A 22,714-nucleotide genomic window follows, 5' to 3' on the forward strand; every position below is an offset into this window, starting at 1 on the left:
GTATTGTGCTTCTCAAGGGGAACTCCGGTGGAAAAAAAAATTCTCTTTTTTTTTTTTTAAATCAACTGGTGCCAGAAAGTTAAACAGATTTGTAAATTACTTCTATTTAAAAATCTTAATCCTTCGAGTACTTATCAACTGCTGTATACTACAGAGGAAGCTCTTTTCTTTTTGAATTTTTTCCCTGTCTGACCACCGTGCTCTCTGCTGACACCTCTTTCCATGTCAGGAACTGTCCAGAGTAGGAGCAAAACCTCATAGCAAACCTATCCTGCTCTGGACTGTTCCCAACAAGGACAGAGGTGTCAGCATAGAGCACTATGGTCGGACAGAAAAGAAATTCAAAAAGAAAAGAACTTCCTGTGGAGCATACAGCAGCTGATAAGTACTGGAAGGATTAAGATTTTTATATAGAAGTAATTTACAAACCTGTTTAAATTTCTGGCACCAGTTGATTTAAAAAAAAGTTATTTTCCACTGGAGTACCCCTACGGGGTGTGCCAATATTGGAGCGTTTTTTTGCACCAATTATAACAAAATCAGGTAAATTAACACAATGGATACAGAAAATCTATGGCTTTTTTTTCCCCCTTTTGTACAAATTGCAGCAACAAGATGCCCTAAAATGTCCTTGTGAACACACCCTTACTTACTGCATCTAGCTGTTCTGTAGGAGTCCAGCTCTGGTAAACATATTGGGGGAGATTTATCAAAACCAGTGCAGAGGAAAAGCTGACCAGTTGCCCATAGCAACCAATCAAATGACTTCTTTCATTTTTCAGAGGCCTTTTTAAAAATTACAGAAGCAAGCTGGTGGGCAACTGGTCAGCTTTTTCTTTACATAGTAATTAAAAAACATTCCAATTTTTATTTATTTTTTTAAATAAAAATAATCTTAAAGTGTGAGATTGGCGGTTTTAGTGAATCCCTTACCAGCTCTGGAGTTTCAGGATTTATCAAAATTGTAATTTTGTGCCAAATCACTCCCCCTCTGCCACAGTCCCCGCCCACACAACAAGCACGGCACAGATTGACAGAAAGTTGCATATTATTTTGCACACAGCTGGTTCTTGCACAAAAAATATGTGACTTTGTAGTTTTCTACAGATTTTCGGATGATCCATTCCCCCCTGAATAATTTTAAGAAGTCTCTGTAGTAGGAAGTCCTAAAAATACACAGATTATAAAATAGCATGGCCTTAAAAATCAGGCATATCAGCCGAGCCTAGCAGCTGACAAACAGGCAATGTATATTAATTTTCATTCATTAATCTGAACGCGCCAGATAGGAAGGGGTAATGTGAGGGAGCGTTGCACAAACAGATGAACGGCAGGAGAGTCACTTCCTACCAATTACACTGGGAAGATTGCTTGTGCACCACTAATGAATTCCAAGAAACAGGTCACGGCAACTTAGTCTGTTCTCTCTTGAGGTTTGACTTCAAGGAAAATAAAATTAAATGTAAACTCGGTAGATCCACAAGATGCGCTCCATCAACCCCTCTGTTAAATGTATGGTAAACTGACACTGTCACATATCATGTTACATTGATGAACATCTCAGGTGCCATCTGAGGCTATATATCCTCATCTCATACATTTATACCAGTATCGTATACATTCATAACATGTGGCGGCCATATTAGCGCTACAATAATATAGAGTGGTGAGAAGTTGGCATTCTGCCATGTAATCTCACTATGTGAACCATGAATGGAGATGGACCAGCATCATTCAGCACTGTATAATTCTGTCATTTGTCAGTCCGTACTTTATCTTGCCTATGACCCGTTTCTTTAACGTTTTCCAAAGTCGACAACAGCCTGTTAAAAGTAAATGCACCCATGTCATTATTTGCCATTTATTTAGACTTGCATTATAATAATGGCCTTGCTTTTTGCAGCAACACAATGGAAGGTGGCATATAGTGGGTCTGCAACAGAATATACCTGTAATGACTTGAAACCAGGCACTTTATACAAACTCCGTGTGTGTTCCATCAGCACAGGAGGGCACAGTCAGGTATGTAGAGCTCCGATTTTAGTATGACATCCTACAAAGGTGAAAATGATATTATTTCAAGTCTAAAAGGTATTTTGGACCTGTTACAATGTATAATTTTTCTCATAGAATGGATTTTTTTAATGTGGTTTTGAAGCTTAAACTTGGAGGGGGTTGAAGAAAGAGGAGAGGTGGGGTCTGCCTTTTGTGTATTGGCGCCTTTAGACTGTACCCGAGAAGTTGATGAAAACAGACAAGTTCAACCAAAACATGAAGTGACTGTTTTAGCCGACCAATGACAGACTGTCATCCTCTGGAGAGAGGTCGGCTGTGCTTCAAATTGTCATCTAATAGGAAAGATTCTTGTCCATGAGCGATCTTTTAGGAAAGAATATTTTCAAAAAATTTCCAGAACATTCTGAAAGATTCTGTTCTTTGCCCTGTGTCATTGATCATGTATGGCTAGTGTGAGCTACTGTAATGGCCATTATGGACTAAAATGTGTGTGGCTGTGTCTGCGAAACAATAATAGACCAACAAATTATTTGTACATTAGTTGTTCAGCCATCAACCTACTTCTGTCTTATGTTCATGGCCACCTTAAAGGGGTACTCCACTGGAAAACATTTACTTTAAAATCAACTAGTGCCAGAAAGTTAAACAGATTTGAAAATTACTTCTATTGAAAAATCTTAATCCTTTCAGTACTTATCAGCTGCTGTTATGATCCACAGGAAGTTATTTTCTTTTTGAATTTCCTTTCTGTCGGACCACAGTGCTCTCTGCTGACACCTCTGTCAATTTTAGGAACTGTCCAGAGTAGGAGAAAATCCCCATAGAAAACCTATCCTGCTCTGGACAGTTCCTTAAAGGGACAGAGGTGTCAGCAGAGAGCACTGTGGTCAGACAGAAAGGAAATTCAAAAAGAAAATAACTTTCTGTGGATCGTAACAGCAGCTGATAAGTACTGGAAGCATGACAATTTTTTTTTTTTTTTTTTTTTTTATAGAAGTAATTTACAAATCTGTTTAACTTTCTGACACCAGTTAATTAAAACATTTTTTTTCCAGTGGAGTACCCCCTTAAACTTGCCACTATGGCATGCACACATAACATGGCTTGCATACTTTGGATAATGGCAATCTTGTTTGTAAGCAAAATCATGCAGCCATTGCATGCTGGCAGGTTTTCTTCTGCATTGTGAGACTGGACCCTTGTTATTTCTCCTCCATTATAATCCATACCTGGCTTTAGTTCCATCAGCTGAATAACAAAACCTGAACATATTAGCGAATCTTAATATAGATGCAATGTGCATGCTTATAGGTTAGAGGGCAGATTAGAAATTGCAGCGTGTCTGTACTTGCTATTATTTTATGTAAAATAGATTTCCTATAATACCTCTGTAGAGCTGGTATTATGTTTGTTCCGCTTGTTTGGACATTCCATTTGTTAACTACACATCTGAAAATATTATAGGATTGTGTGTGTTTGGGGGGGGGGGGGGGGGGGAGGGGGGGAGTAAGATGCCAGTATTCAGGATACAGAGGAGTTAACTGGAGCTCCTGAGACCCAAATGCAAAATTGGAGGCAGGTTCCCCCCTATAATACCGGTGTCTTGTTTTGGTCCTGCTATCGGCACCCTCTATAGCTTTGAACATTAACCCTTCTGTTGTACACTTTTTCTAATGATCACTGTAGTATAATAATCCAATTTACAAGCATTGCTCTGCAGGGTGCATTGTATTTAGTGCATACTGTAGTGTAGTGCATACTGTAGTGTAGTGCATACTGTAGTGTAGTGCATACTGCAGTGTAGTGCATGCTGTAGTGTAGTGCATGCTGTAGTGTAGTGCATGCTGTAGTGTATTGCATGCTGTAGTGTATTGCATGCTGTAGTGTAGTGCATGCTGTAGTGTAGTGCATACTGTAGTGTAGTGCATACTGCAGTGTAGTACATACTGCAGTGTAGTGCATGCTGTAGTGTAGTGCATGCTGTAGTGTAGTGCATGCTGCAGTGTATTGCATGCTGTAGTGTATTGCATGCTGTAGTGTATTGCATGCTGTAGTGTATTGCATGCTGTAGTGTATTGCATGCTGTAGTGTAGTGCATGCTGTAGTGTAGTGCATGCTGTAGTGTAGTGCATGCTGTAGTGTAGTGCATGCTGCAGTGCATGCTGCAGTGTAGTGCATGCTGCAGTGTAGTGCATGCTGCAGTGTAGTGCATGCTACAGTGTAGTGCTTGCTGCAGTGTAGTGCATACTGCAGTGTAGTGCATACTGCAGTGTAGTGCATACTGCAGTGTAGTGCATACTGCAGTGTAGTACATACTGTAGTGCATACAAAGTTCACATCTGTTTCGGAGCTCTGTTCAGCAGCTCAGTCGCAGACTCTGTTCATGGAAAAAAATTATCAGGGTCAGGGGATCTGTTGCACAAGAAAACACCAATGGATTTGTACAGATCCTATTGACTTCTTTAATGAGGCCCGTCAAGTTTCTGTTTGGTGTCTGATTTTTGCAGGATTTAGGCAGAGAAAAAAAAATATTCTGTGTTTCTTTCTCCTCTCGTGCCCTGCTATTTTAATGGCTTCTGCAAATGGAGCTCCCTGAACATAGCTCTGACGTAGATGTGAACTTAAAGGGGTTATCCAGGAAAAAACTTTTTTTTATATATCAACTGGCTCCAGAAAGTTAAACAGATTTGTAAATTACTTCTATTAAAAAAAATCTTAATCCTTTCAGTACTTATGAGCTTCGGAAGTTAAGGTTCTGTCTAAGTGCTCTCTGATAACAACGTGTCTCGGGAACCGCCCAGTTTAGAAGAGGTTTGCTATGGGGATTTGCTTCTAAAGTGGGCGGGTCCCGAGACACGTGTCATCAGAGAGCACTTAGACAGAAAAGAACAACCTTAACTTCAGAAGCTCAGAAGTACTGAAAGGATTAAGAGTTTTTTAATAGAAGTAATTTACAAATCTGTTTAACTTTCTGGAGCCAGTTGATATATATAAAAAAAAGTTTTTTTTCCTGGATAACCCCTTTAACCTTAGTTTTAAGCATTCAGCAGAATTTTGGTTATAGGTGGATTCAAGATTGCTGTGAGTTAGAAGTATGGTGTAGACCAGTGGTCTTCAACCTGCGGACCTCCAGATGTTGCAAAACTACAACTCCCAGCATGCCCGGACAGCCGTTGGCTGTCCGGGCATGCTGGGAGTTGTAGTTTTGCAACATCTGGAGGTCCGCAGGTTAAAGACCACTGGTGTAGACCATGTAGGAAAAAAGCTTTAAATGATCACTGAACCAAAGTACTTTATATTTTATATGTTTACGTTATGTTAACAATTTTTTTGTTTTTTTGTTTACTTAGTGTTCTGAAAGTCAGCCTATTCATACATTATGTGTAGCACCAGGTCCTTGTCAAGCACCAAGAGTGGTAGGCAAACCAAAGCACAAAGAAGTTCACTTACAATGGGGTAGGTGTTTGCCGTTAAGCTAGTTTTGTTTTTAATAATTATTTGTTCATCTTTTTGTTCAGCTTTTTGTATTTTAACTTTAGTTTCTCAAGGTGCTATTTCGGTTCAAATTTTTGACAGGAAGTCAGTTGCATTTTTGTGTGTTTTGTGTACTCTGTATTTTTGTATGCACAGTCTCTCCTCGTTTTATGCACGTTCAGCAAAATAATACTTTTACATGCATATATATTGCTGCACCTCATATTTTTAGGCCCGGTCCCTTTATGTGGAAGACATTTTATAACCTTGTTTTTCTAGCTGCAGGGGTTTTGGACAGTCTGGTAAGGATTACATTCTATATTATAGTTACGTTGTCCTTTTATTGACTTTCTTCTCAGATGCCCCAGAATGCCAGGTATCCGAGTACAGCCTAGAGCTCAGTATACCTGAAGGACATACCACTGAGGTCTATCATGGTTGTGAGTTAGAGTGTACAGTCAGCGATCTTCTTCCTGGAAGTACTTATCAGTTCAAAGTACGAGCGTTGAATGATGGAGGAGTAAGTGATTTTATTGACCTCTTATTGAGAATTCATGTGTATCACAGCCTGTTTCTTATGGCTTTAAAGGCTGATGCGTCTTTTTTTCTGAATGCATATGCACGTTTTAATCCTGGTAACCCCTTTAAAATATTCTCTAAAAATGGAGCAGTTTCTAATAGCAACCTATAAAATAGCTTCTTGATCTGTACTGAGAAAAGAACTGCAACCCAAGGCAGCATTACCATCCGGGTTGTGCCCTCTGTTGCATGTATACAGCTGCAGCCTGTCAAAATGGGAAGTATACAAGTGCTGACAGTTATGAGTCCCATTGACTTCAATAGGCCTGAACATAGTCGACTAGCGACCACGTTCGGGTTATAATCTAAGCATATACATGATATATAAAGGGGTTGTCCAGTGAAAATTGTCTTATCGCTTATCCACAGAGGACCCTCTAATCTCTGGAATGGGTCCCCGAGAGAACACCGACTGTAGACTGCATTCCCTCCTTCATTTGTATGAGAGTGCCAAAGGTGCCCGAGTGCTGTTCTTATGTATCTTTGGAGTTCCCATTTGGAGACAACCTCTCTAAGCACAGCACACCACACTTTTGTGTACGAGTTAGAACACATATACATTTTGGAAATACCCCAAATATAATCACTAGCCCGTTGGATTATAGCTTGGCTGTGCACATATACAATGGCATCCCTTTTTGACAGATGTATGAATAACATCTGTAAAAATGTATCTACGAATAGAAGAGAAATGCCGGAACAGCTCCAGCACAGGTATAGCTTTAAAACGTAGTTCCTAGGCAGGTAGTAGCTGGTATAATAAAAGTGAACCTCATACAAGTCACGTTTCTGGGTGCTCAATCCTTCAGGTAAAGTTAATATCAAAATATGAAAAGTAGATGTAGGAGGCACTCACCACCGGATTTCGTGTTAAAAAGTCAGATGATGAAGCGCCCAGAGGCGGCGTGAAATAGCTGTTACCTGTGTTTAGGGTGCTGCGTCCACACATGTCCTGTCTGCTGCTGCATATTCTGAAATAAAGAAGCTATCTTTTTAACACGCAATTCAGTGGTGAGTGCCTCCTACATCTACTTTACATATATATATATATATATATATATATATATATAACAATATGTATCTACGTTTGTTCAAACTGTAAATGAATTACAAGAATAAGTGACACAATGTTTAGCACTTCTTGTAACTCACATCCATAGACTCCGGTACTCCGGTGGAAAACATTTTATTTATTTATTTTTAAATCAACTGGTGCCAAAAAGTTAAACAGATTTGTAAATTACTTATATTAAAAAAATCTTAATTCTTCCAGTACTTATTAGCTGCTGAATACTACAGAAGAAATTCTTTTCTTTGTGTATTTCTTTTTAGTCTGTCCACAGTGCTCTCTAACACCTCTGTCCATTTTTGGAACTGTTCAGAGCAGAATATGTTTGCTATGGGGATTTTCTCCTGCTCTGGACAGTTCCTGTAACGGACAGAGGTGTCAGCAGAGAGCACTGTAGTCAGACTGAAAAAAAATCCAAAAAGAAAAGAATTCTTGAAGACATTATAGTACAGAGTGGAGACATTATAGTACAAGGAAATAACTAAACAAAGGAATGTATAAACCGATTGTTGTAGCTAAGGCTGGATTGATTACCAACTTATTGTAACAGTACTTCACAGGTATAAACCAGAAACCTGTCAAAAAGGTATGCCGAATTACACCGTACACACTGGCAGCAGGGTCAATAAGTTTAATGGACTAAAGGTAGTCTACTAGTGACCAAGTCTAATCCATTCTCGCACCAAAACCATCAGTATACCAAAAACACACCCTACTATGCTGCTGTACATGTCGGCATTTGACATATACTTCTGATGTCTCAAAGTCGGACCATTTATAACAGGACAGTTAGTATATATTTTTTCTTATATAAGTTTTTTCATTTTACTTGCCACTTTCTTACTAATATATGCACATGTATGCCAGTGATGTATACTCTGTATACAATTCATGATATGTAACCCAAAATTCAGCAAAATTATATTGTATTTGGTATAGTTAATCTAGTATATTGTAACTATAAAAGGGTAACCTGAAAATCTATTAAAATATATATTATGTCAGGTATAGTTAAAGGGAAACTCTGCCCCTATACATCTTATCCCTTATGCAAAGGATAGGGGATAAGATATCTGATCGCACGGGTCCCGCTGCGGTGGACCCCAGCGATCTCTGCTGCGGCACCTCAGACATCCAGTGCACAAAGCAAACTTCGCTCCGTGCCGTATGACTGGTGATGCGGGGCGGAGGCTCGTGATGTCATGGTCACGCCCCGCTCATGACCTCACAGCCATGCCCCCTCAATGCAAGTCTATGGGAGGGGGCGTCACGCCCCCTCCCATAGACTTGCATTGAGGGGGCATGGCCGTGACGTCACGAGCCTCCGGCACTGCACCTGACGCTCTAAACAAATGCCGGGTGCAACAGGGAGATCGCAGGGGTCCCCAGCAGCGGGACCCCCCTCGATCAGACATCTTATCCCCTATCCTTTGGATAGGGGATACGATGTCCAGGGGCGGAGTACCCCTTTAATCTAGTATATACTAACTTCATTGCGTAACTCTGGAGATAGTTTGCCAATGGCTTATAAAAGGATAAGCTGAAACTCTATTAAAGGGTACCTCTCATCAAAAAAACTTTTTGATATATTATAGATTAATGTATGCAGAATATCTTTACAATTGCATGTTATTAAAAAATATGCTTCTTTCTATTTAATTTTCCACTTTGAAGAAATGACCACTAGGGGTCTCCCTACCAGTCCTGGCAGCAAGCATTTCAGACTCATGCTGGAGTCCTAAACAATACGAGCTGCCAGTCTGCTTTGTTCACAAAGGAGAACACTCAGAGCTGCCAGCCTGCTTTGTTCACAGCCTGTTTGGCTGTGAACAAAGCAGGCTGGCAGCTCTGGGTGTTTAGGACTCCAGCATGAGTCAGAAATGCTTGCTGCCAGGACTGATCGGGAAAAATACAATAGAAAGAAGCATATTTTTCATTAACATGAAAGTTATTCAACATTCATTAATCTAAAAAATATCAAAAGTTTATTTGATGAGAGGTACCCTTTAAAATATAAACTTTTAACTAGGATTTTGTATGCATTTTCCATTGAGGAATGTTGTAGAATCTCACTTTGTGGAATCTAGAGCAGACACATTAAATCATTGAATTACCAACATAGACTTATTTGTATTTCAGTACGGTCCTTACTCAGAAGCCACAGAGATCACAACTGCAGCAGGACCACCCGCACAGTGCAGACCTCCAGTCCTGACATTCCTCTCTGACACATGTGTACTTATAAGCTGGGAGGTAAGATGAGTGTGTGCACTACTGCTGAGAACGGGAGACATGGTGACGTCAAATGGACACCACTTTCATTTTTAATTTGCAATGCAGCTTACCCGGTCATACACAGTCTATAAAATGTTTCCTCTAATGAATAGTTCTATTCTGGCGCCATATATATATATATATATATATATATATATATATATATATATAATATAAATAATAATACAATGTATTATTTTTATTATTAGCATTCATATTATCAGTATAATTATCAATATTAATATTATTTTTTATTATTATTTATCATATAAGGAAACAATCAAAATATTAGATTCATATTATGTTGTGTTGTATTATGTTGTAGTCTCTATTGTGTAATTTGGAATTTTTTTCTTCTTAATGCAAAGTTTATATTTTATTTCTGCTTGCCAGTCATTATGTGAATAGGTTGAGGATAACTCTATACGGGATCTGCACAGATGGATTTCACTTTATGATATATCTTTATAGCGTATGATGAAGATGAATTACCTTGTGTAAATGACCATAATGGCTGGATCTATATGCTGTCATTATATGACCTGCGTACTTTACCTCTTGTCACCATTATTCCTGTAATAGTATTGTGTAAATGGTGGTCACCGGGAAACCCCATTACAGGGAATAGCTACTTTTACTACATTTTCCCAGTTTGTATGCTAATAATATGTATCTGTAGTTAGTGAGAATTATATCTGTATTTATCTGGAGATGGTGTCACTAGCTGGAAGGAAATCTACATATCTAATGTATGGTATTATAGCTCATAGCTTATTATAGCTAAAGCTTATTATTGGTGCAGGTTCTATGACCCCCACCTCTAACTAAAATGAGGGGCTGTAGCACTTTGCTCATTCCTTTTCTTGAATATTAGGTGCCCTTTATAGGGTATACATCACCTAGATTTTTTACACTGATCAGAGACAGATACTGAAGCATGTTTTATTTCATTTTTTTTTTATTGTGGGGGCATCCACCTTGCCTGATATGTTTTTAACAGCATTAAGTGATATATTTTATGGCAAGCCCCATGGGCATAGGCAACAATAGACAGGATCTGTCCTATTGATATGAATGGGAAATGTTACTGCTCTGCAACATTTTAAGAGGTTATTCCATAGGGAGAGGGAGGCTGAGCTGTGAAAATCACCTTTTGTGAAGACTTCTTAAAATTCATCTATACAGAACAAGAACTCTCAACTTAAAGGGGTATTCCGGCCCTAGACCCCTTATCCAAAGGATAGGGGATAAGATGTCTGATCGCAGGGGTCCCGCTGCTGGGGACCCCCGTAATCTCTCCTGCAGCACCCCCGTCATCAGCCACACAGAGCGAAGATCACTCAGCGTCTGATGACTCACGATACAGGGGCCAGAGTATCGTGATGTCACAGCTCCGCCCCTCATGATGTCACACTCTACCCCCTCAATGCAAGCATATGGGAGGGGAAGTGATGGCCGCCACGCCCCCTCCCATAGACTTGCATTGAGCGGGTGGGGTGTGAAGTCACGAGGGGGTGGAGCCTTGACCCCGGCCCCTGTATCATGAGTCATCAGAGACGGAGCGATCTTCGCTCCGTGAGGCTGATGACGGGGGTGCTGCAGGAGAAATTGTGGGGGTCACCAGTGGCGGGACCCCCGCGATCAGACATCTTTAATATTAGGCCCAGTAGCAAGACTGAAAACTACCAAGATTTTAGTATTTTATATAATATAGACCTTAGAATGAAAAATTACAAAAGAAACGTCATCAAAAATTCTAAAAAAATGTAACCTAAAAAGTTGATCTAAACAAGAGGTCATTTTTTCCAACGACACCTTCCCTATAACTTCACGTGTAGTTCAGAGTAATATGTACAACGCATATATGAAAAGTGCCATATTATTGGAAATGAATGATTATGTGATATTTCTTTGTCCATTTTGCATACACACCTATATACATTCACATGCGTGAATTTAGAAGCCCATTTTGTAGACATACAGAAAAACTATAGTGGTGATCTAATGGGTGGCAGCTGTAGAATTCCTGATGCGTTGTAAAATGTCACTTTTCGGACATTGGTGTCGGATAATAAATATTGATAAACTTTATATACAATGCAAACCCTCAATGGGCCCCATAGTGCACAGGAAACATGTAGCCAAGCCAACCCATTGCTTGGCCAGGGTTGCAGGTAGATACATACTGTATACAGCACTGTACTTATACTGTATGCGTTTGTATAAAATTGGTGTGCGTGCATGTGTTTGTTTGGTAAAATCTAAATGCTATAACATTAGTAAAATGCACGGATTAGTTAAATCCTGCCTTCCTCTAAGAAATTGTCAAGTGTTTCAGAAAATAATAGCAGGTCTTTAAGTTTCAGCTGTACAGTGGCAGGCATGTAAATGATAATCTCTTCTGGGAACTATCTTCCCACATGTTCTGTACACTTCTGTAGTGTTCTCACATAATTGCTCCACATATTCTACCGGCAGACACAGTTCTCTGAAGTTGCACATTCAGGTGCTTCTGTTTTCATGATTTATACAACTAGTTACAAGTATTATTTATAAGTACTCATTTATTACTCATTTGGATAGTGACAATCATTCTTCTAGTTTTATCATTAAATAATTCAGTTCAAGTAATTTTTATTGAATATTTCAAATAAACAATCACAAATGTTGGGAGGGTCGTCCTCCTATAATAAAAAAAATGTACTAAATAATTTCTTTATGGATCCCATTTCCCGAAATGTATCATTAAAGGGGTACTCCGCTGCTCAGCGTTTAGACCAAAATGTTCCAAATGCTTAAAGCCTGCTCCGGGAGCTTGTGATGTCATAGCCCTGCCCCCTCATGACGTCATGCCCCGCCCCCTCAATGTAAGTCTATGGGAGGGGGCGTGATGGCTGTCATGCCCCCTTCCATAGACTTGCATTCAGGGGTGGGGCATGACATCATGAGGGGCGGGGTTATGACATCACGAGCTGCCGGCTCTAAGCATTGGCAACATTTTGTTCCAAACGCTGAGCAGGGGAGTTCCCCTTTAAATAATGCAGGAGAGACAAGCAGAATAGCAATATGGCTCATGTATTACCATCTCTTCTCTACATAGACTGGTAGCATGATAGTTTCAAAAATACGCTTGAGCTTTGCCACAAAAAGTTCCAGTGCAATTATTAATCACAGCTTTTCTGATGAAACATATATTTTTTTTTTTACCATATCAATAGGAAGAGGGTCATTTAACACATCAAACTTATTGGGAATTTCACAAGAAAAACAATGATGTGCTTGGTTTTAACGTAATTTTTTATTTAACTTTATTCTTTCATTAGTTATTTACAAGTTTCTGACCACTTATAAAATGTGTTCAATGTGCTGCCCATTGTGTTGGATTGTCAATGTAACCCTCTTCTCCTACGGTGTAGCATTTCTCCTACGGTGTTGCTATCAGTGTGTGAAGAGAGGGAGAAGAGGGTTACATTGACAATCCAACACAATGGGCAGCACATTGAACACATTTTATAAGTGGTCAGAAACTTGTAAATAACTCATGAAAGAATAAAGTTATGTTAAAATCAAGCACATCATTGTTTTTCTTGTGAAATTCCCAATAAGTTTGATGTGTCACATGACCCTCTTCCTATTGAAAAAACAAAAGTTGGATTCAAAATGTCCGACTTCAAAACGGCCGCCATGTTCACCACCCATCTTGAAAAGTTTCCCGCCTCACATATATTAATGTGCCACAAACAGGAAGATATCACCAACCATTCCCATTTTATTAAGATGTATCCATATAAATGGCCCACCCTGTACATGCAGCCGGTTTTATGGACTACATTATATAAGTTGTATTGGTTGAGATCATCTCCTAAACAATGAGGTCTTCCAGACACCTTACATTGAATATGGTAACCTAAAAAGGGCCCGATTGTTATTACATTTGGTGGGATCATCCAAGGCCTCAACTGGTTTGGATCACATGTCCTCCAAATTTGTCATCAGAAATCCCTTTTAAGGGAATCTGTCATATGGAAACTGCTTTCTAATATTTAGGTATCATTTTTTGAGCAGGAGAAGCAAAACAGATTGATATACAGCTTTGTGGGGATAACTTGTCATTTGTTCATGTAAATCTCTGCTCATTGTGGGGCAAGTAGTCATGTAGTCGGTCCAACTGGGTAACTGACAGCTGTGTGTGTGTGTGTGTGTGTGTATGTGTGTGTGTGTGTGTATGTGTGTGTGTGTGTGTGTGTGTGTGTATGTGTGTGTGTGTGTGCTTATAGAGAGAGCTGTCTGTAGAACCTCCCACATGACCACTTACCTGGAATGAGTAGAGATTTACATGAATAAATGACAATTTATCCTAGAACTTTTCCTACAAAACTATATATCAGTCTGATCCGCTTCTCCTCCTCTGATCTATAACATGGTGCCTAAACAGGGACTGCATTTTAAACGTGTCACGTTCCCTTTAAAATTAAACAAAAATATTGATTTAGCTATGAGAATTTTACATTTAGTAATTTATAACTTACAAACTATCAACATTTCCAAATGTAGAAGTATACAGTAAACTGTAAGTCACATTAAGACGGGAATCAAGTTAGGATGTCACAGGCCAGAGCAATTTATTCTTCTATTATAGACCCGGTATATATGTGTGTTGCCGCTGGACGTATAACAGGTTCAGGGATGAAGTGTTGCCAGTGTTGCCAGTGTAATTCGTAATCTTTCTTCTAATTTCTGAAAATTTAAGGAATATTTGGGGAGATTTATCCAAACCTGTGTAGGGGAAGAGTGGTGCAGTTGCCCATAGCAACCAGTCAGATTGCTTCTTTCATGTTTCAGAGTCCTCTTTAAAAATGAGAGAAGTATCGTATTTTTCGCCGTATAAGACGCACTTTTTCTTCCCCAAAACTGGGGGGGGAAGTTGGTGCGTCTTATACGGCGAATACATACCTATCGGGTCGGTCCCTGCTGACATCAACGGCCGGGACCCGCGGCTAATACAGGATATCACCGATCGCGGTGATGCCCTGTATTAACCCTTCAGATGCAGCGATCAAAGCTGACCGCCGCGTCTGAAGCGAAAGTCGGGCTGTTCGGGACTGCTGCGGTTAAATCGCGGCATCCCGAACAGCTTACAGGACACCGGGAGGGACCTTACCTGCCTCCTCGGTGTCTGCTCCGTGCCAGGATCCCCTGCATGGCGGCGCTCTCCTTGGACGTCGTCGCGCATGCCGTCCCGTCATCCAATAGGAGCAGCGTGCGTAGCGACATGATGACGGCTATGGAGAGCGTGGATCCTGGGGAAGAAGACGTCCGGAGCGTCTGGGACACCCCTGCAACAGCGATGGAGCGACATCCAGGGCAGCGGTGACGGGTCCGAAGCGGCGGGGACACATGAGTATTACCTCCTATCCAGTGGTCTTCAACCTGCGGACCTCCAGATGTTGTAAAACTACAACTCCCAGCATGCCCGGACAGCCAACGGCTGTCCGGGCATGCTGGGAGTTGTAGTTTTGCAACATCTGGAGGTCCGCAGGTTGAAGATCACTGTTGGGTGCATAATCTTTTTTTTAAAATTGGGTGCGTCTTATATGCCAGTGCGACCTATAGGGCGAAAAATATGGGTAATCTGATTGGTTGCTATGGGCAACTGCACCACTCTTCCTCTACACAGGTTTTTATGAATCTCCTCCATTGTCCTACAAATCCTAAAGTAGCCTCTATTCAGTGATAGAACAAGGACTGCAGCCGTAAGTGGAATGTGAATGCTTTCTCCTGAAGATCATGCCTGGTGCCTGGCAGCATAGCAATGGATAACCACTGGCACTTGCCATTGTTTAGGTATTGTGAGTTCAGTTTACATTGTGTCAGGTAGAACAAATGGTTGTTGCTTGCTTATAATGTAATAGGCCTTCTGTGCCCTTTAGTCTGTGTAACTATTTAGTATATATTTATTTTAGCATGTTTTTTTTTTTTTTTTCTCAACAGAGTCCTGAAAGCAACGGTGCAGATATCTCAGAATACAGACTACAGTGGGGAAGAGAAGAAGATATTCTAGAATTAGTTTACAGCGGATGTGACACTAGTTTTCAGGTGTCTGATCTGTCACCAGCAACACAGTATTGCTGCCAACTTCAGGTATATATGACACAGTAATGTACTGTATTTTTCGCCCTATAGGACGCACCGGCGTATAAGACGCACCCAATTTATAGGTGCAAAATCTAAAAAAATAAAGATTTTGAACCCAATAGTGGTCTTCAACCTGCGGACCTCCAGATGTTGCAAAACTACAACTCCCAGCATGCCCGGACAGCCAACGGCTGTCCGGGCATGCTGGGAGTTGTAGTTTTGCAACATCTGGAGGTCCGCAGATTGAAGACCACTGGTATAGGAGGTAATACTCACGTGTCCCCGCCGCTCCGAATCAGTCACCGCTGCCCTAGATCTCGCTCCATCGCTGTCGCCGTCACTCCGGAACGTCTCTGCTGCCGGCCAGGTATCCTCGCTCTCCGTCGCCGCCATCACGTCGTTACGCACGCCAACGCACGTACGCAACGATGTGATGACGAGGAAGGAGAGCGCCGGCCATACAGGGGATCCCTGAACAGAGAAGACACCGAGGAGGCAGGTAAGGTCCCTCCCAGTGTCCTGTAAGCACTAACCCGGCTATTCAGTCGGGCTGTTCGGGACCGCGTGGTGAAATCGCGGCGGTCCCGAACAGCCCGACTGAACAGCCGGGTTAGTGTCACTTTCCCTCCAGACGCGGCGGTCAGCTTTGATCGCCGCCTCTGAAGGGTTAATACAGGGCATCACCGCGATCGGTGATGTCCTGTATTAGCAGCGGGTCCAGGCCGTTGATGGCCGCAGGGAGCGCCGCGATAGGGCTGTATTCGCCGTATAAGACGCACCGACTTTTTCCCCCCAGTTTTGGGGAAGAAAAAGTGCGTCTTATATGGCGAAAAATACGGTAATATACATGTCTGAAATCTGCAAGCAAAAAGTTACAGTTTAGATAATAAAAGATAATGGGGGAGATTCTCAAAGAAATTTGCGCCCCAAGAAATCAATTTCTCTCCAAAATTTTGGCGCGAAAAGTATCTACCATATTTTCAAAGAGCTTTGAGCCTCGGTATACGCGTGTCCACGTATATTGTCTGCTTTACATTATATTTTCCAATGGTCCAGTTTACATCAAAAATTTCACACCAGCTTTATAGAAATCACAGAAATGGTTGTAGTTTTATTTATTTTTATTTATATTTTTTTATTAGTTTTTTGGGGGAAAAGGTGTTATTTACGTAATTATTAAAAAAAGAAATAATAATTATTGAAAAATGTTATTAAAAATATATATTTTTATTTTTTCTTGGTCATTGCACCTGCACTCACATTTAAGCTGTTTTATTTATATAGTTATCGCTTGTCTGGGCACTAGTAACCATGGAATATTTAGATAAGATGTTTCCGCCAGAATTTTCTGCGATGTAATTTTGCAATTTTGGCGCTAAAAAATCCTATATCGCTGCAAAAAATAAATAAATTTGGGGGCGCACCAAGAAAAAATCAAGTGTGGCGCAAAAATTATTTTTTAAATATTTTCAAAGCAGCACAAGAGACCTTTGAAAATCTGAGGAGAAAAAAAAGGTGTGAGTAATATCGCTGGAACAGAAATTAGTTTTTGAGAATCTTCCCCAATATTTATTTTGATAATAAAAGATAATTTTTATTAAATCGGGGCACTACTGGCAAGAAACTGAAAATGCCAATGCTACTTACGTTTCTAAAGTGTCAACTGTCGCTTCTGTATATGGTACGGAAGTGCAGGTGATGTAAAGTTTTCTTCGATTTGTAGAAAACTCAGAGCGCATGCGCAGGGCTAACAAAGGCAGATTCATAGAAAACTAAGAGCGCATGCGCAGCTTTCCCCTGCTACGCAGTTAGCGTAGGGAGGCTAGCATATGTTAGCACATGCGCAGTTGTTCAGAGTAGTCTGTAGAAAACTGTGTACGTAGTTAGAGTAGGTAGCGTAGCATGCAGGAAAAGAGGGAAACCAGTGTAGGGTTAGCGTAGTTTAACATTACTGTAGAGTAGCTAGCTTAGATTGTGACATAGTTAGCCTAGCTTAGGTTTAATAGTGAAATGAGGAATCTTATAGGTTTTAAAGTAAACAGACTACAACTCCCAGCATGCTGAAACTTGTAGTTTTGCATGTTTTACAGTGAAGGGACCACAACTCCCAGCATTCACAGACTGCTAAAGACTATCCAGGCAGGATGGGAGTTGTATATTTACACAGGAATAAAGTACTAAAGCATAGTTTTAGCACAATTAGCGTAGCAGAGTGTTAGCACAGTTTTAGCGCATTACACAGGTGTAGTGTAGTTAGCGTAGCGATAGTGTAGTATTACACAGGTGTAGTGTAGCTAGCGTAGTGTTAGCTTAGTTTTATACAGGTGTAGTGTAGTTATTGTAGTGTAGTGTTAGCACAGTTTTTCACAGGTGTAATGCAGCGAACTTACTTATACAGCCAGATACAGCGTAGTTTAGAGAGTGTAGCGTAGGGTGTAGCTTAGCTAAGTCATAGAGTGAAGGGGCTACAACTCCCAGCATGCCCAGACAGCCAAAGGCTATCCAGGCCGGATGGGATATTGTAGTTTTGCAAAAGTAGCAGAGGCCATTGCGCTCTACCACATTAACGTAGCAAAGGCCATTGTGCTCTGCTACATTAACGTAGCAGAGGCCATTTTGCTCTGCTACGTTAACGTAGCAGAGGCGAGTACGTCCTTGTACGTTAAAGTAGCAGAGACAGTTGCACTCTGCTACGTTAATGTAGCAGAGGCCATTGCGCTCTGCTACATTAATGTAGAAGAGGCGAGTGTGCCCTGAGCTGCGCTAGTTAGTTCATTAGGGGTATACATCCATCTATATAGATGGCTGTATACTGTGATCAGAAGGCAACTTACCCACCTCCGTTCCTGCTCTGTCACTAGACATGGAGCAACACAGGAAGATGACAGAGTTGAGACGGGGGTGGTAAGTTAGGCTCTCCAAGGGAAGAACCCCCAAAAATGTACTAACCCGTTTTTTTTTTTGTGTTTTTCTTCTCTTCTCATTTCAGATCCGTGAATGTGGAGGACTATGTCGGATTTGGTAGACTAAAACAATAACCTGCATTTTTTTTTTTTTATAACGAGGGCTGTGGGGGGGGGGGGGGGGGGAGTGTTTTTCCTAATAAATTTTTTTTAACTTGTGCACGTGTGTTTTTTTTTTTTTTATTACTTTACAGTCTTAGTAGTTGAAGCCGTCTTATAGACTGAGTCCATTACTAAGCTGGGGCTTAGCGTTAGCCTCATAAACAGCTAGAGTTAACCCCCAATTATTACCTCGGTACCCACTGCCACAGGAGTACCGGGAAGAGCCGATACCAACAGGCCCAGAGCGCCAAATATGGCGCTCTTGGGCCTAGGCGGTAACAGGCTGGCGTTATTTAGACTGGAGAGGGCCGGTAACAATGGTCCTCTCCCACCCTGGTAACATCAGGCTGTTGCTGTTTGGTTGGTATCTGGCTGAAAAGGAAAAGACTTGGAACCACACACTTTTTTTTTTTTATTAAAAAGGGGGGGGGGGGGGGGGGGGTTCCCAGTCTTTTCATTTTCAGCCAGATACTAACCAAACAGCAACAGCCTGACGTTACCAGGATGGGCGAGGACCATTTTGCAGGCCCTCTCCAGCCTGAATAACGCCAGCCTGTTACCGGCTAGGCCCAAGAGTGCCATATTGGTGCTTTGGGCCTGTTGGTACTGGCTCTTCCCGGTACCCCTGTGGCGGTGAGTACCAGGGTAAAAATTGGGGGTTAGTGCAAGCTGTTTTTGAGGCTAACGCTAAGCCCCAGCTTAGTAATGGACTCTATCTATAAGGCCGCTTCAACTACTAAGCCTATAAAGTAATAAAAAAAAAAATAAAACACATGTGCACAAGTTAAAACATTTATATTGGGAAAAACACTCCCCCCACAGCCCTCGTTAACCATTTTACTAAAACAAAACAAATAAAAAATGCAGGTCATCGTCGCAGTCCACCAAATCCGACGTAGCCCTCCGCATTCATATCTGAAACGAGAAGAGAAGGAAAGCACAAGAAAATGGGTTAGTACATTTTTGGGGGTTCTTCACCTGGAGAGCCTAACTAACCACCCCCGTTTCAGCTCTGTCATCTTCCTGTGTTGCTCCACGTCTAGTGACAGAGCAGGAACAGAGGTGGGTAAGTGGCCTTCTGATTCCCGTATACAGCCATCTATATAGATGGCTATATACCCTTAATGAACTAACTAGCGCAGCTCAGGGCGCACTCTCCTCTGCTACATTACCGTAGCAGAGCGCAATGGCCTCTGCTACATTAACGTACAAGGACTTACTCACCTCCGCAACATTAATGTAGCAGTGCACAATGGCCTCTGCTACTTCTGCAAAACTACAACTCCCATCCGGCCTGGACAGCCTTTGGCTGTCTGGGCATGCTGGGAGCTGTAGCCCACTGCATAACTAAGCTAAGCTACACCCTACGCTACACTCTCTAAACTACGCTGTATCTGCCTGTAAAACTAAGTTAGCAACACTACACCTGTGTAAATCTGTGCTTTCACTACACTACGCTAACTACACCTGTATAAAACTACGCTACGCTAACAACACTACACCTGTGTAAAACTGCACTAACGCTACACTATGGTAACTACGCTACACCTTTGTAAAACTACGCTAACTACACTACATCTGTGTAATACTACATTAATACTACGCTACTCTAACTACACTACACCTGTGTAAATCTGTGCTTTCACTACACTACGCTAACTACACCTGTATAAAACTACGCTACGCTAACAACACTACACCTGTGTAAAACTGCACTAACGCTACACTATGGTAACTACGCTACACCTGTGTAAAACTACGCTAACACTACACTTCCGTAACTATGCTACACCTTTGTAAAGCTATGCTAACTACACTACATCTGTGTAATACTACATTAATACTACGCTACTCTAACTACACTACACCTGTGTAATACTACACTAATGCTACGCTATCTACACTACATCTGTGTAATACTACACTAAGCTACGCTAACTGCACAACACTAGCCCTGTGTAAAACTGCGCTAACACTTTGATACACTAAATATGCTAAGACTGCGCTAACACTACGCTACGCTAACTACTCTATTCCTGTGTAAAACTTCAACTCCCATCTTGCCTGAACAGCCTTTAGCTGTCTGGGCATGCTGGGAGTTGTAGTCTCTTTACTTTACTATAACCTACTTCCTTTCACTATAAAACCTAAGCTACTACGTTACAATCTAAGCTAGCTACGCTACACTTATGTTAAACTACCCTAAGCTGGTTACCCTCTCGCCCTGCCTGCTACGCTACCTACTCTAACTATGTACACAGTTTTCTACAGACTACTCTGAACAACTGCGCTTGCGCTAACATATGCCAGCGTCTCTACCCTAACTGCGTAGCAGAGGAAAGCTGCGCATGCGCTTTTAGTTTTCGGGCTACACTCCTAACGCTGCCTACTTTAGCCATACGCTGTCAGTGAAGTGCTGCGCATGAGCTCCGAGTTTTCTACGAATCGAGGAAAACTTTACATCACAGGCACCAAGAGTTAGGGCATTAGGAGATGGAAAAGATCTTTATTTACTGTGGCCACAGTTTGTAACCTTATATTGTGTTTGTTTTCTAATCCAGCCAACCAGTGGCAGAGGCCGGCCAACATGCAGCAGCACACCTCCTCCCCGCCCCGGCATGGAGCCCAGTCAGGGTTGGGAGGGGACGTGCTGCTGCAACTGGCCTGGCCTCTCCTACTGTTTGGCTGAATTAGAAAACAGCCGATATATAACTTTACAAACTCCAGCCACAGTAAGTAAAGGTATGGTCTTTTCCATCTCTTAATGCTCTGACTGTTGGTCTTTTCCGTACCTCGTATGGAAATGGCTAATGCACTTTAAGGGGCATCCAACACTGCCATTTAGATGGTGTCTAGTCTCTGATCCTCACCACTCAACACCGTCTTTCTCAACACAAGGAAGTTCCCACTTAGCCTTTCACTGGCTGATCCCTCTCTTATCTTCTGGCAAGATACTGAAATTGGCCATGCAACATAGAGTCTTAAAGGGGATGTTGACCCTATCTATGCAGTAGCCAGTGATTGACTGAGAAGAAACTATGGTTGAGACAGTGACCATGATGTGGTGACCAGGGAAGTACAGCACTATCAGAATGGCTTTGGAGGGGGTGAGGCAGGCGAGTACATGGTCAGGGTTTTATTTTTTTATTTCCAGCTAAGCCAAAAAAAAAATGCCATCTAGTTACTCTTTTGGGATTAAATATCTACTAAAGAAATGAAAAGATCCTATTACGTAGTATTTACCCACTATCAAGTAAAACAAATTACTGTGGATTCCGGTGAATCATCATTACCTTTTAGACAAAGCTAAAGAAATGTAATATTTTGCTATATGCAACCTTACTTCACTTAACCCTATTGTATCCTCTCCACACCCCTTTTTTTTCTAGAACTTTTGTTGTTTTAATTTTAGTAGTATATACAATTAAAAAAGTATGGTATGTATTTATATAGTGTAAAATGGTTACATAGATGTGCTACTTTCCTTTGTTAGGCTGGGTTTACACCTGGCATTTCGATCAGTATTTGGTCAGTATTGTTTAACCAAAACTTACAAACATGTGTGCAAATCTTTCCATTATAGTTTTAATCTGTTGGTTCCACTCCTGGATTGTAAAAATACTAGCAAAAATACTATGTGTGAACTAAATTCACAAAATCCACTTCAATTTAATAAAACTACATCACATAGAAAATCTTAATATAAAACAGCACTCAATATCTGAACGAGTATGACTCTCAGATAAAGTTCGAAGGAACCATAAATGTCTCCAAATACCGCTCTTATGCACTCTTATAAATGCTATATAAAATACAACTGAAATCTAGTCTTCCCCATAGACCTATTAGTAGTGCTTGGTCTGATTGTGTAAAATTGCCCCTTTAGAAAGTGGTAATGAAACGGTGTAGGGGTACAAAGGGACATCAATATGGGTAGAAGCATAAGCTCTTTATGATACATTCTGGTATATGCACTTTGGAAATATCCCTGATAGAATGTAGCAATTGTTTGCACATTAAGTGATCTAGCGTCTGATGGGGCTATGCACTCCTATGATAATAATATTCTGCAGTATCCCTTACTGTTGTTAATTTCAGACCA

At 41.1% G+C, this 22,714-nt stretch overlaps 1 protein-coding gene across 4 annotated transcripts in view; it reads left to right on the plus strand.

The window, feature by feature from the left end:
• FNDC3B (fibronectin type III domain containing 3B) overlaps positions 1 to 22,714 on the plus strand; it is a 350,539-nt gene that overhangs the window by 257,307 nt on the left and 70,518 nt on the right. For all 4 annotated transcript variants that reach the window (XM_056565195.1, XM_056565194.1, XM_056565197.1 and 1 more), the window contains 5 exons: positions 1,904 to 2,022; positions 5,367 to 5,472; positions 5,850 to 6,010; positions 9,278 to 9,391; positions 15,404 to 15,553. In XM_056565195.1, the coding sequence (XP_056421170.1) occupies positions 1,904 to 2,022; positions 5,367 to 5,472; positions 5,850 to 6,010; positions 9,278 to 9,391; positions 15,404 to 15,553 (650 nt within the window). The remainder of the gene's footprint in view (positions 1 to 1,903; positions 2,023 to 5,366; positions 5,473 to 5,849; positions 6,011 to 9,277; positions 9,392 to 15,403; positions 15,554 to 22,714) is intronic.

Source organism: Hyla sarda, chromosome 3 (genome assembly GCF_029499605.1).
Source record: "Hyla sarda isolate aHylSar1 chromosome 3, aHylSar1.hap1, whole genome shotgun sequence".
NCBI classification, from domain to species: domain Eukaryota; kingdom Metazoa; phylum Chordata; class Amphibia; order Anura; family Hylidae; genus Hyla; species Hyla sarda.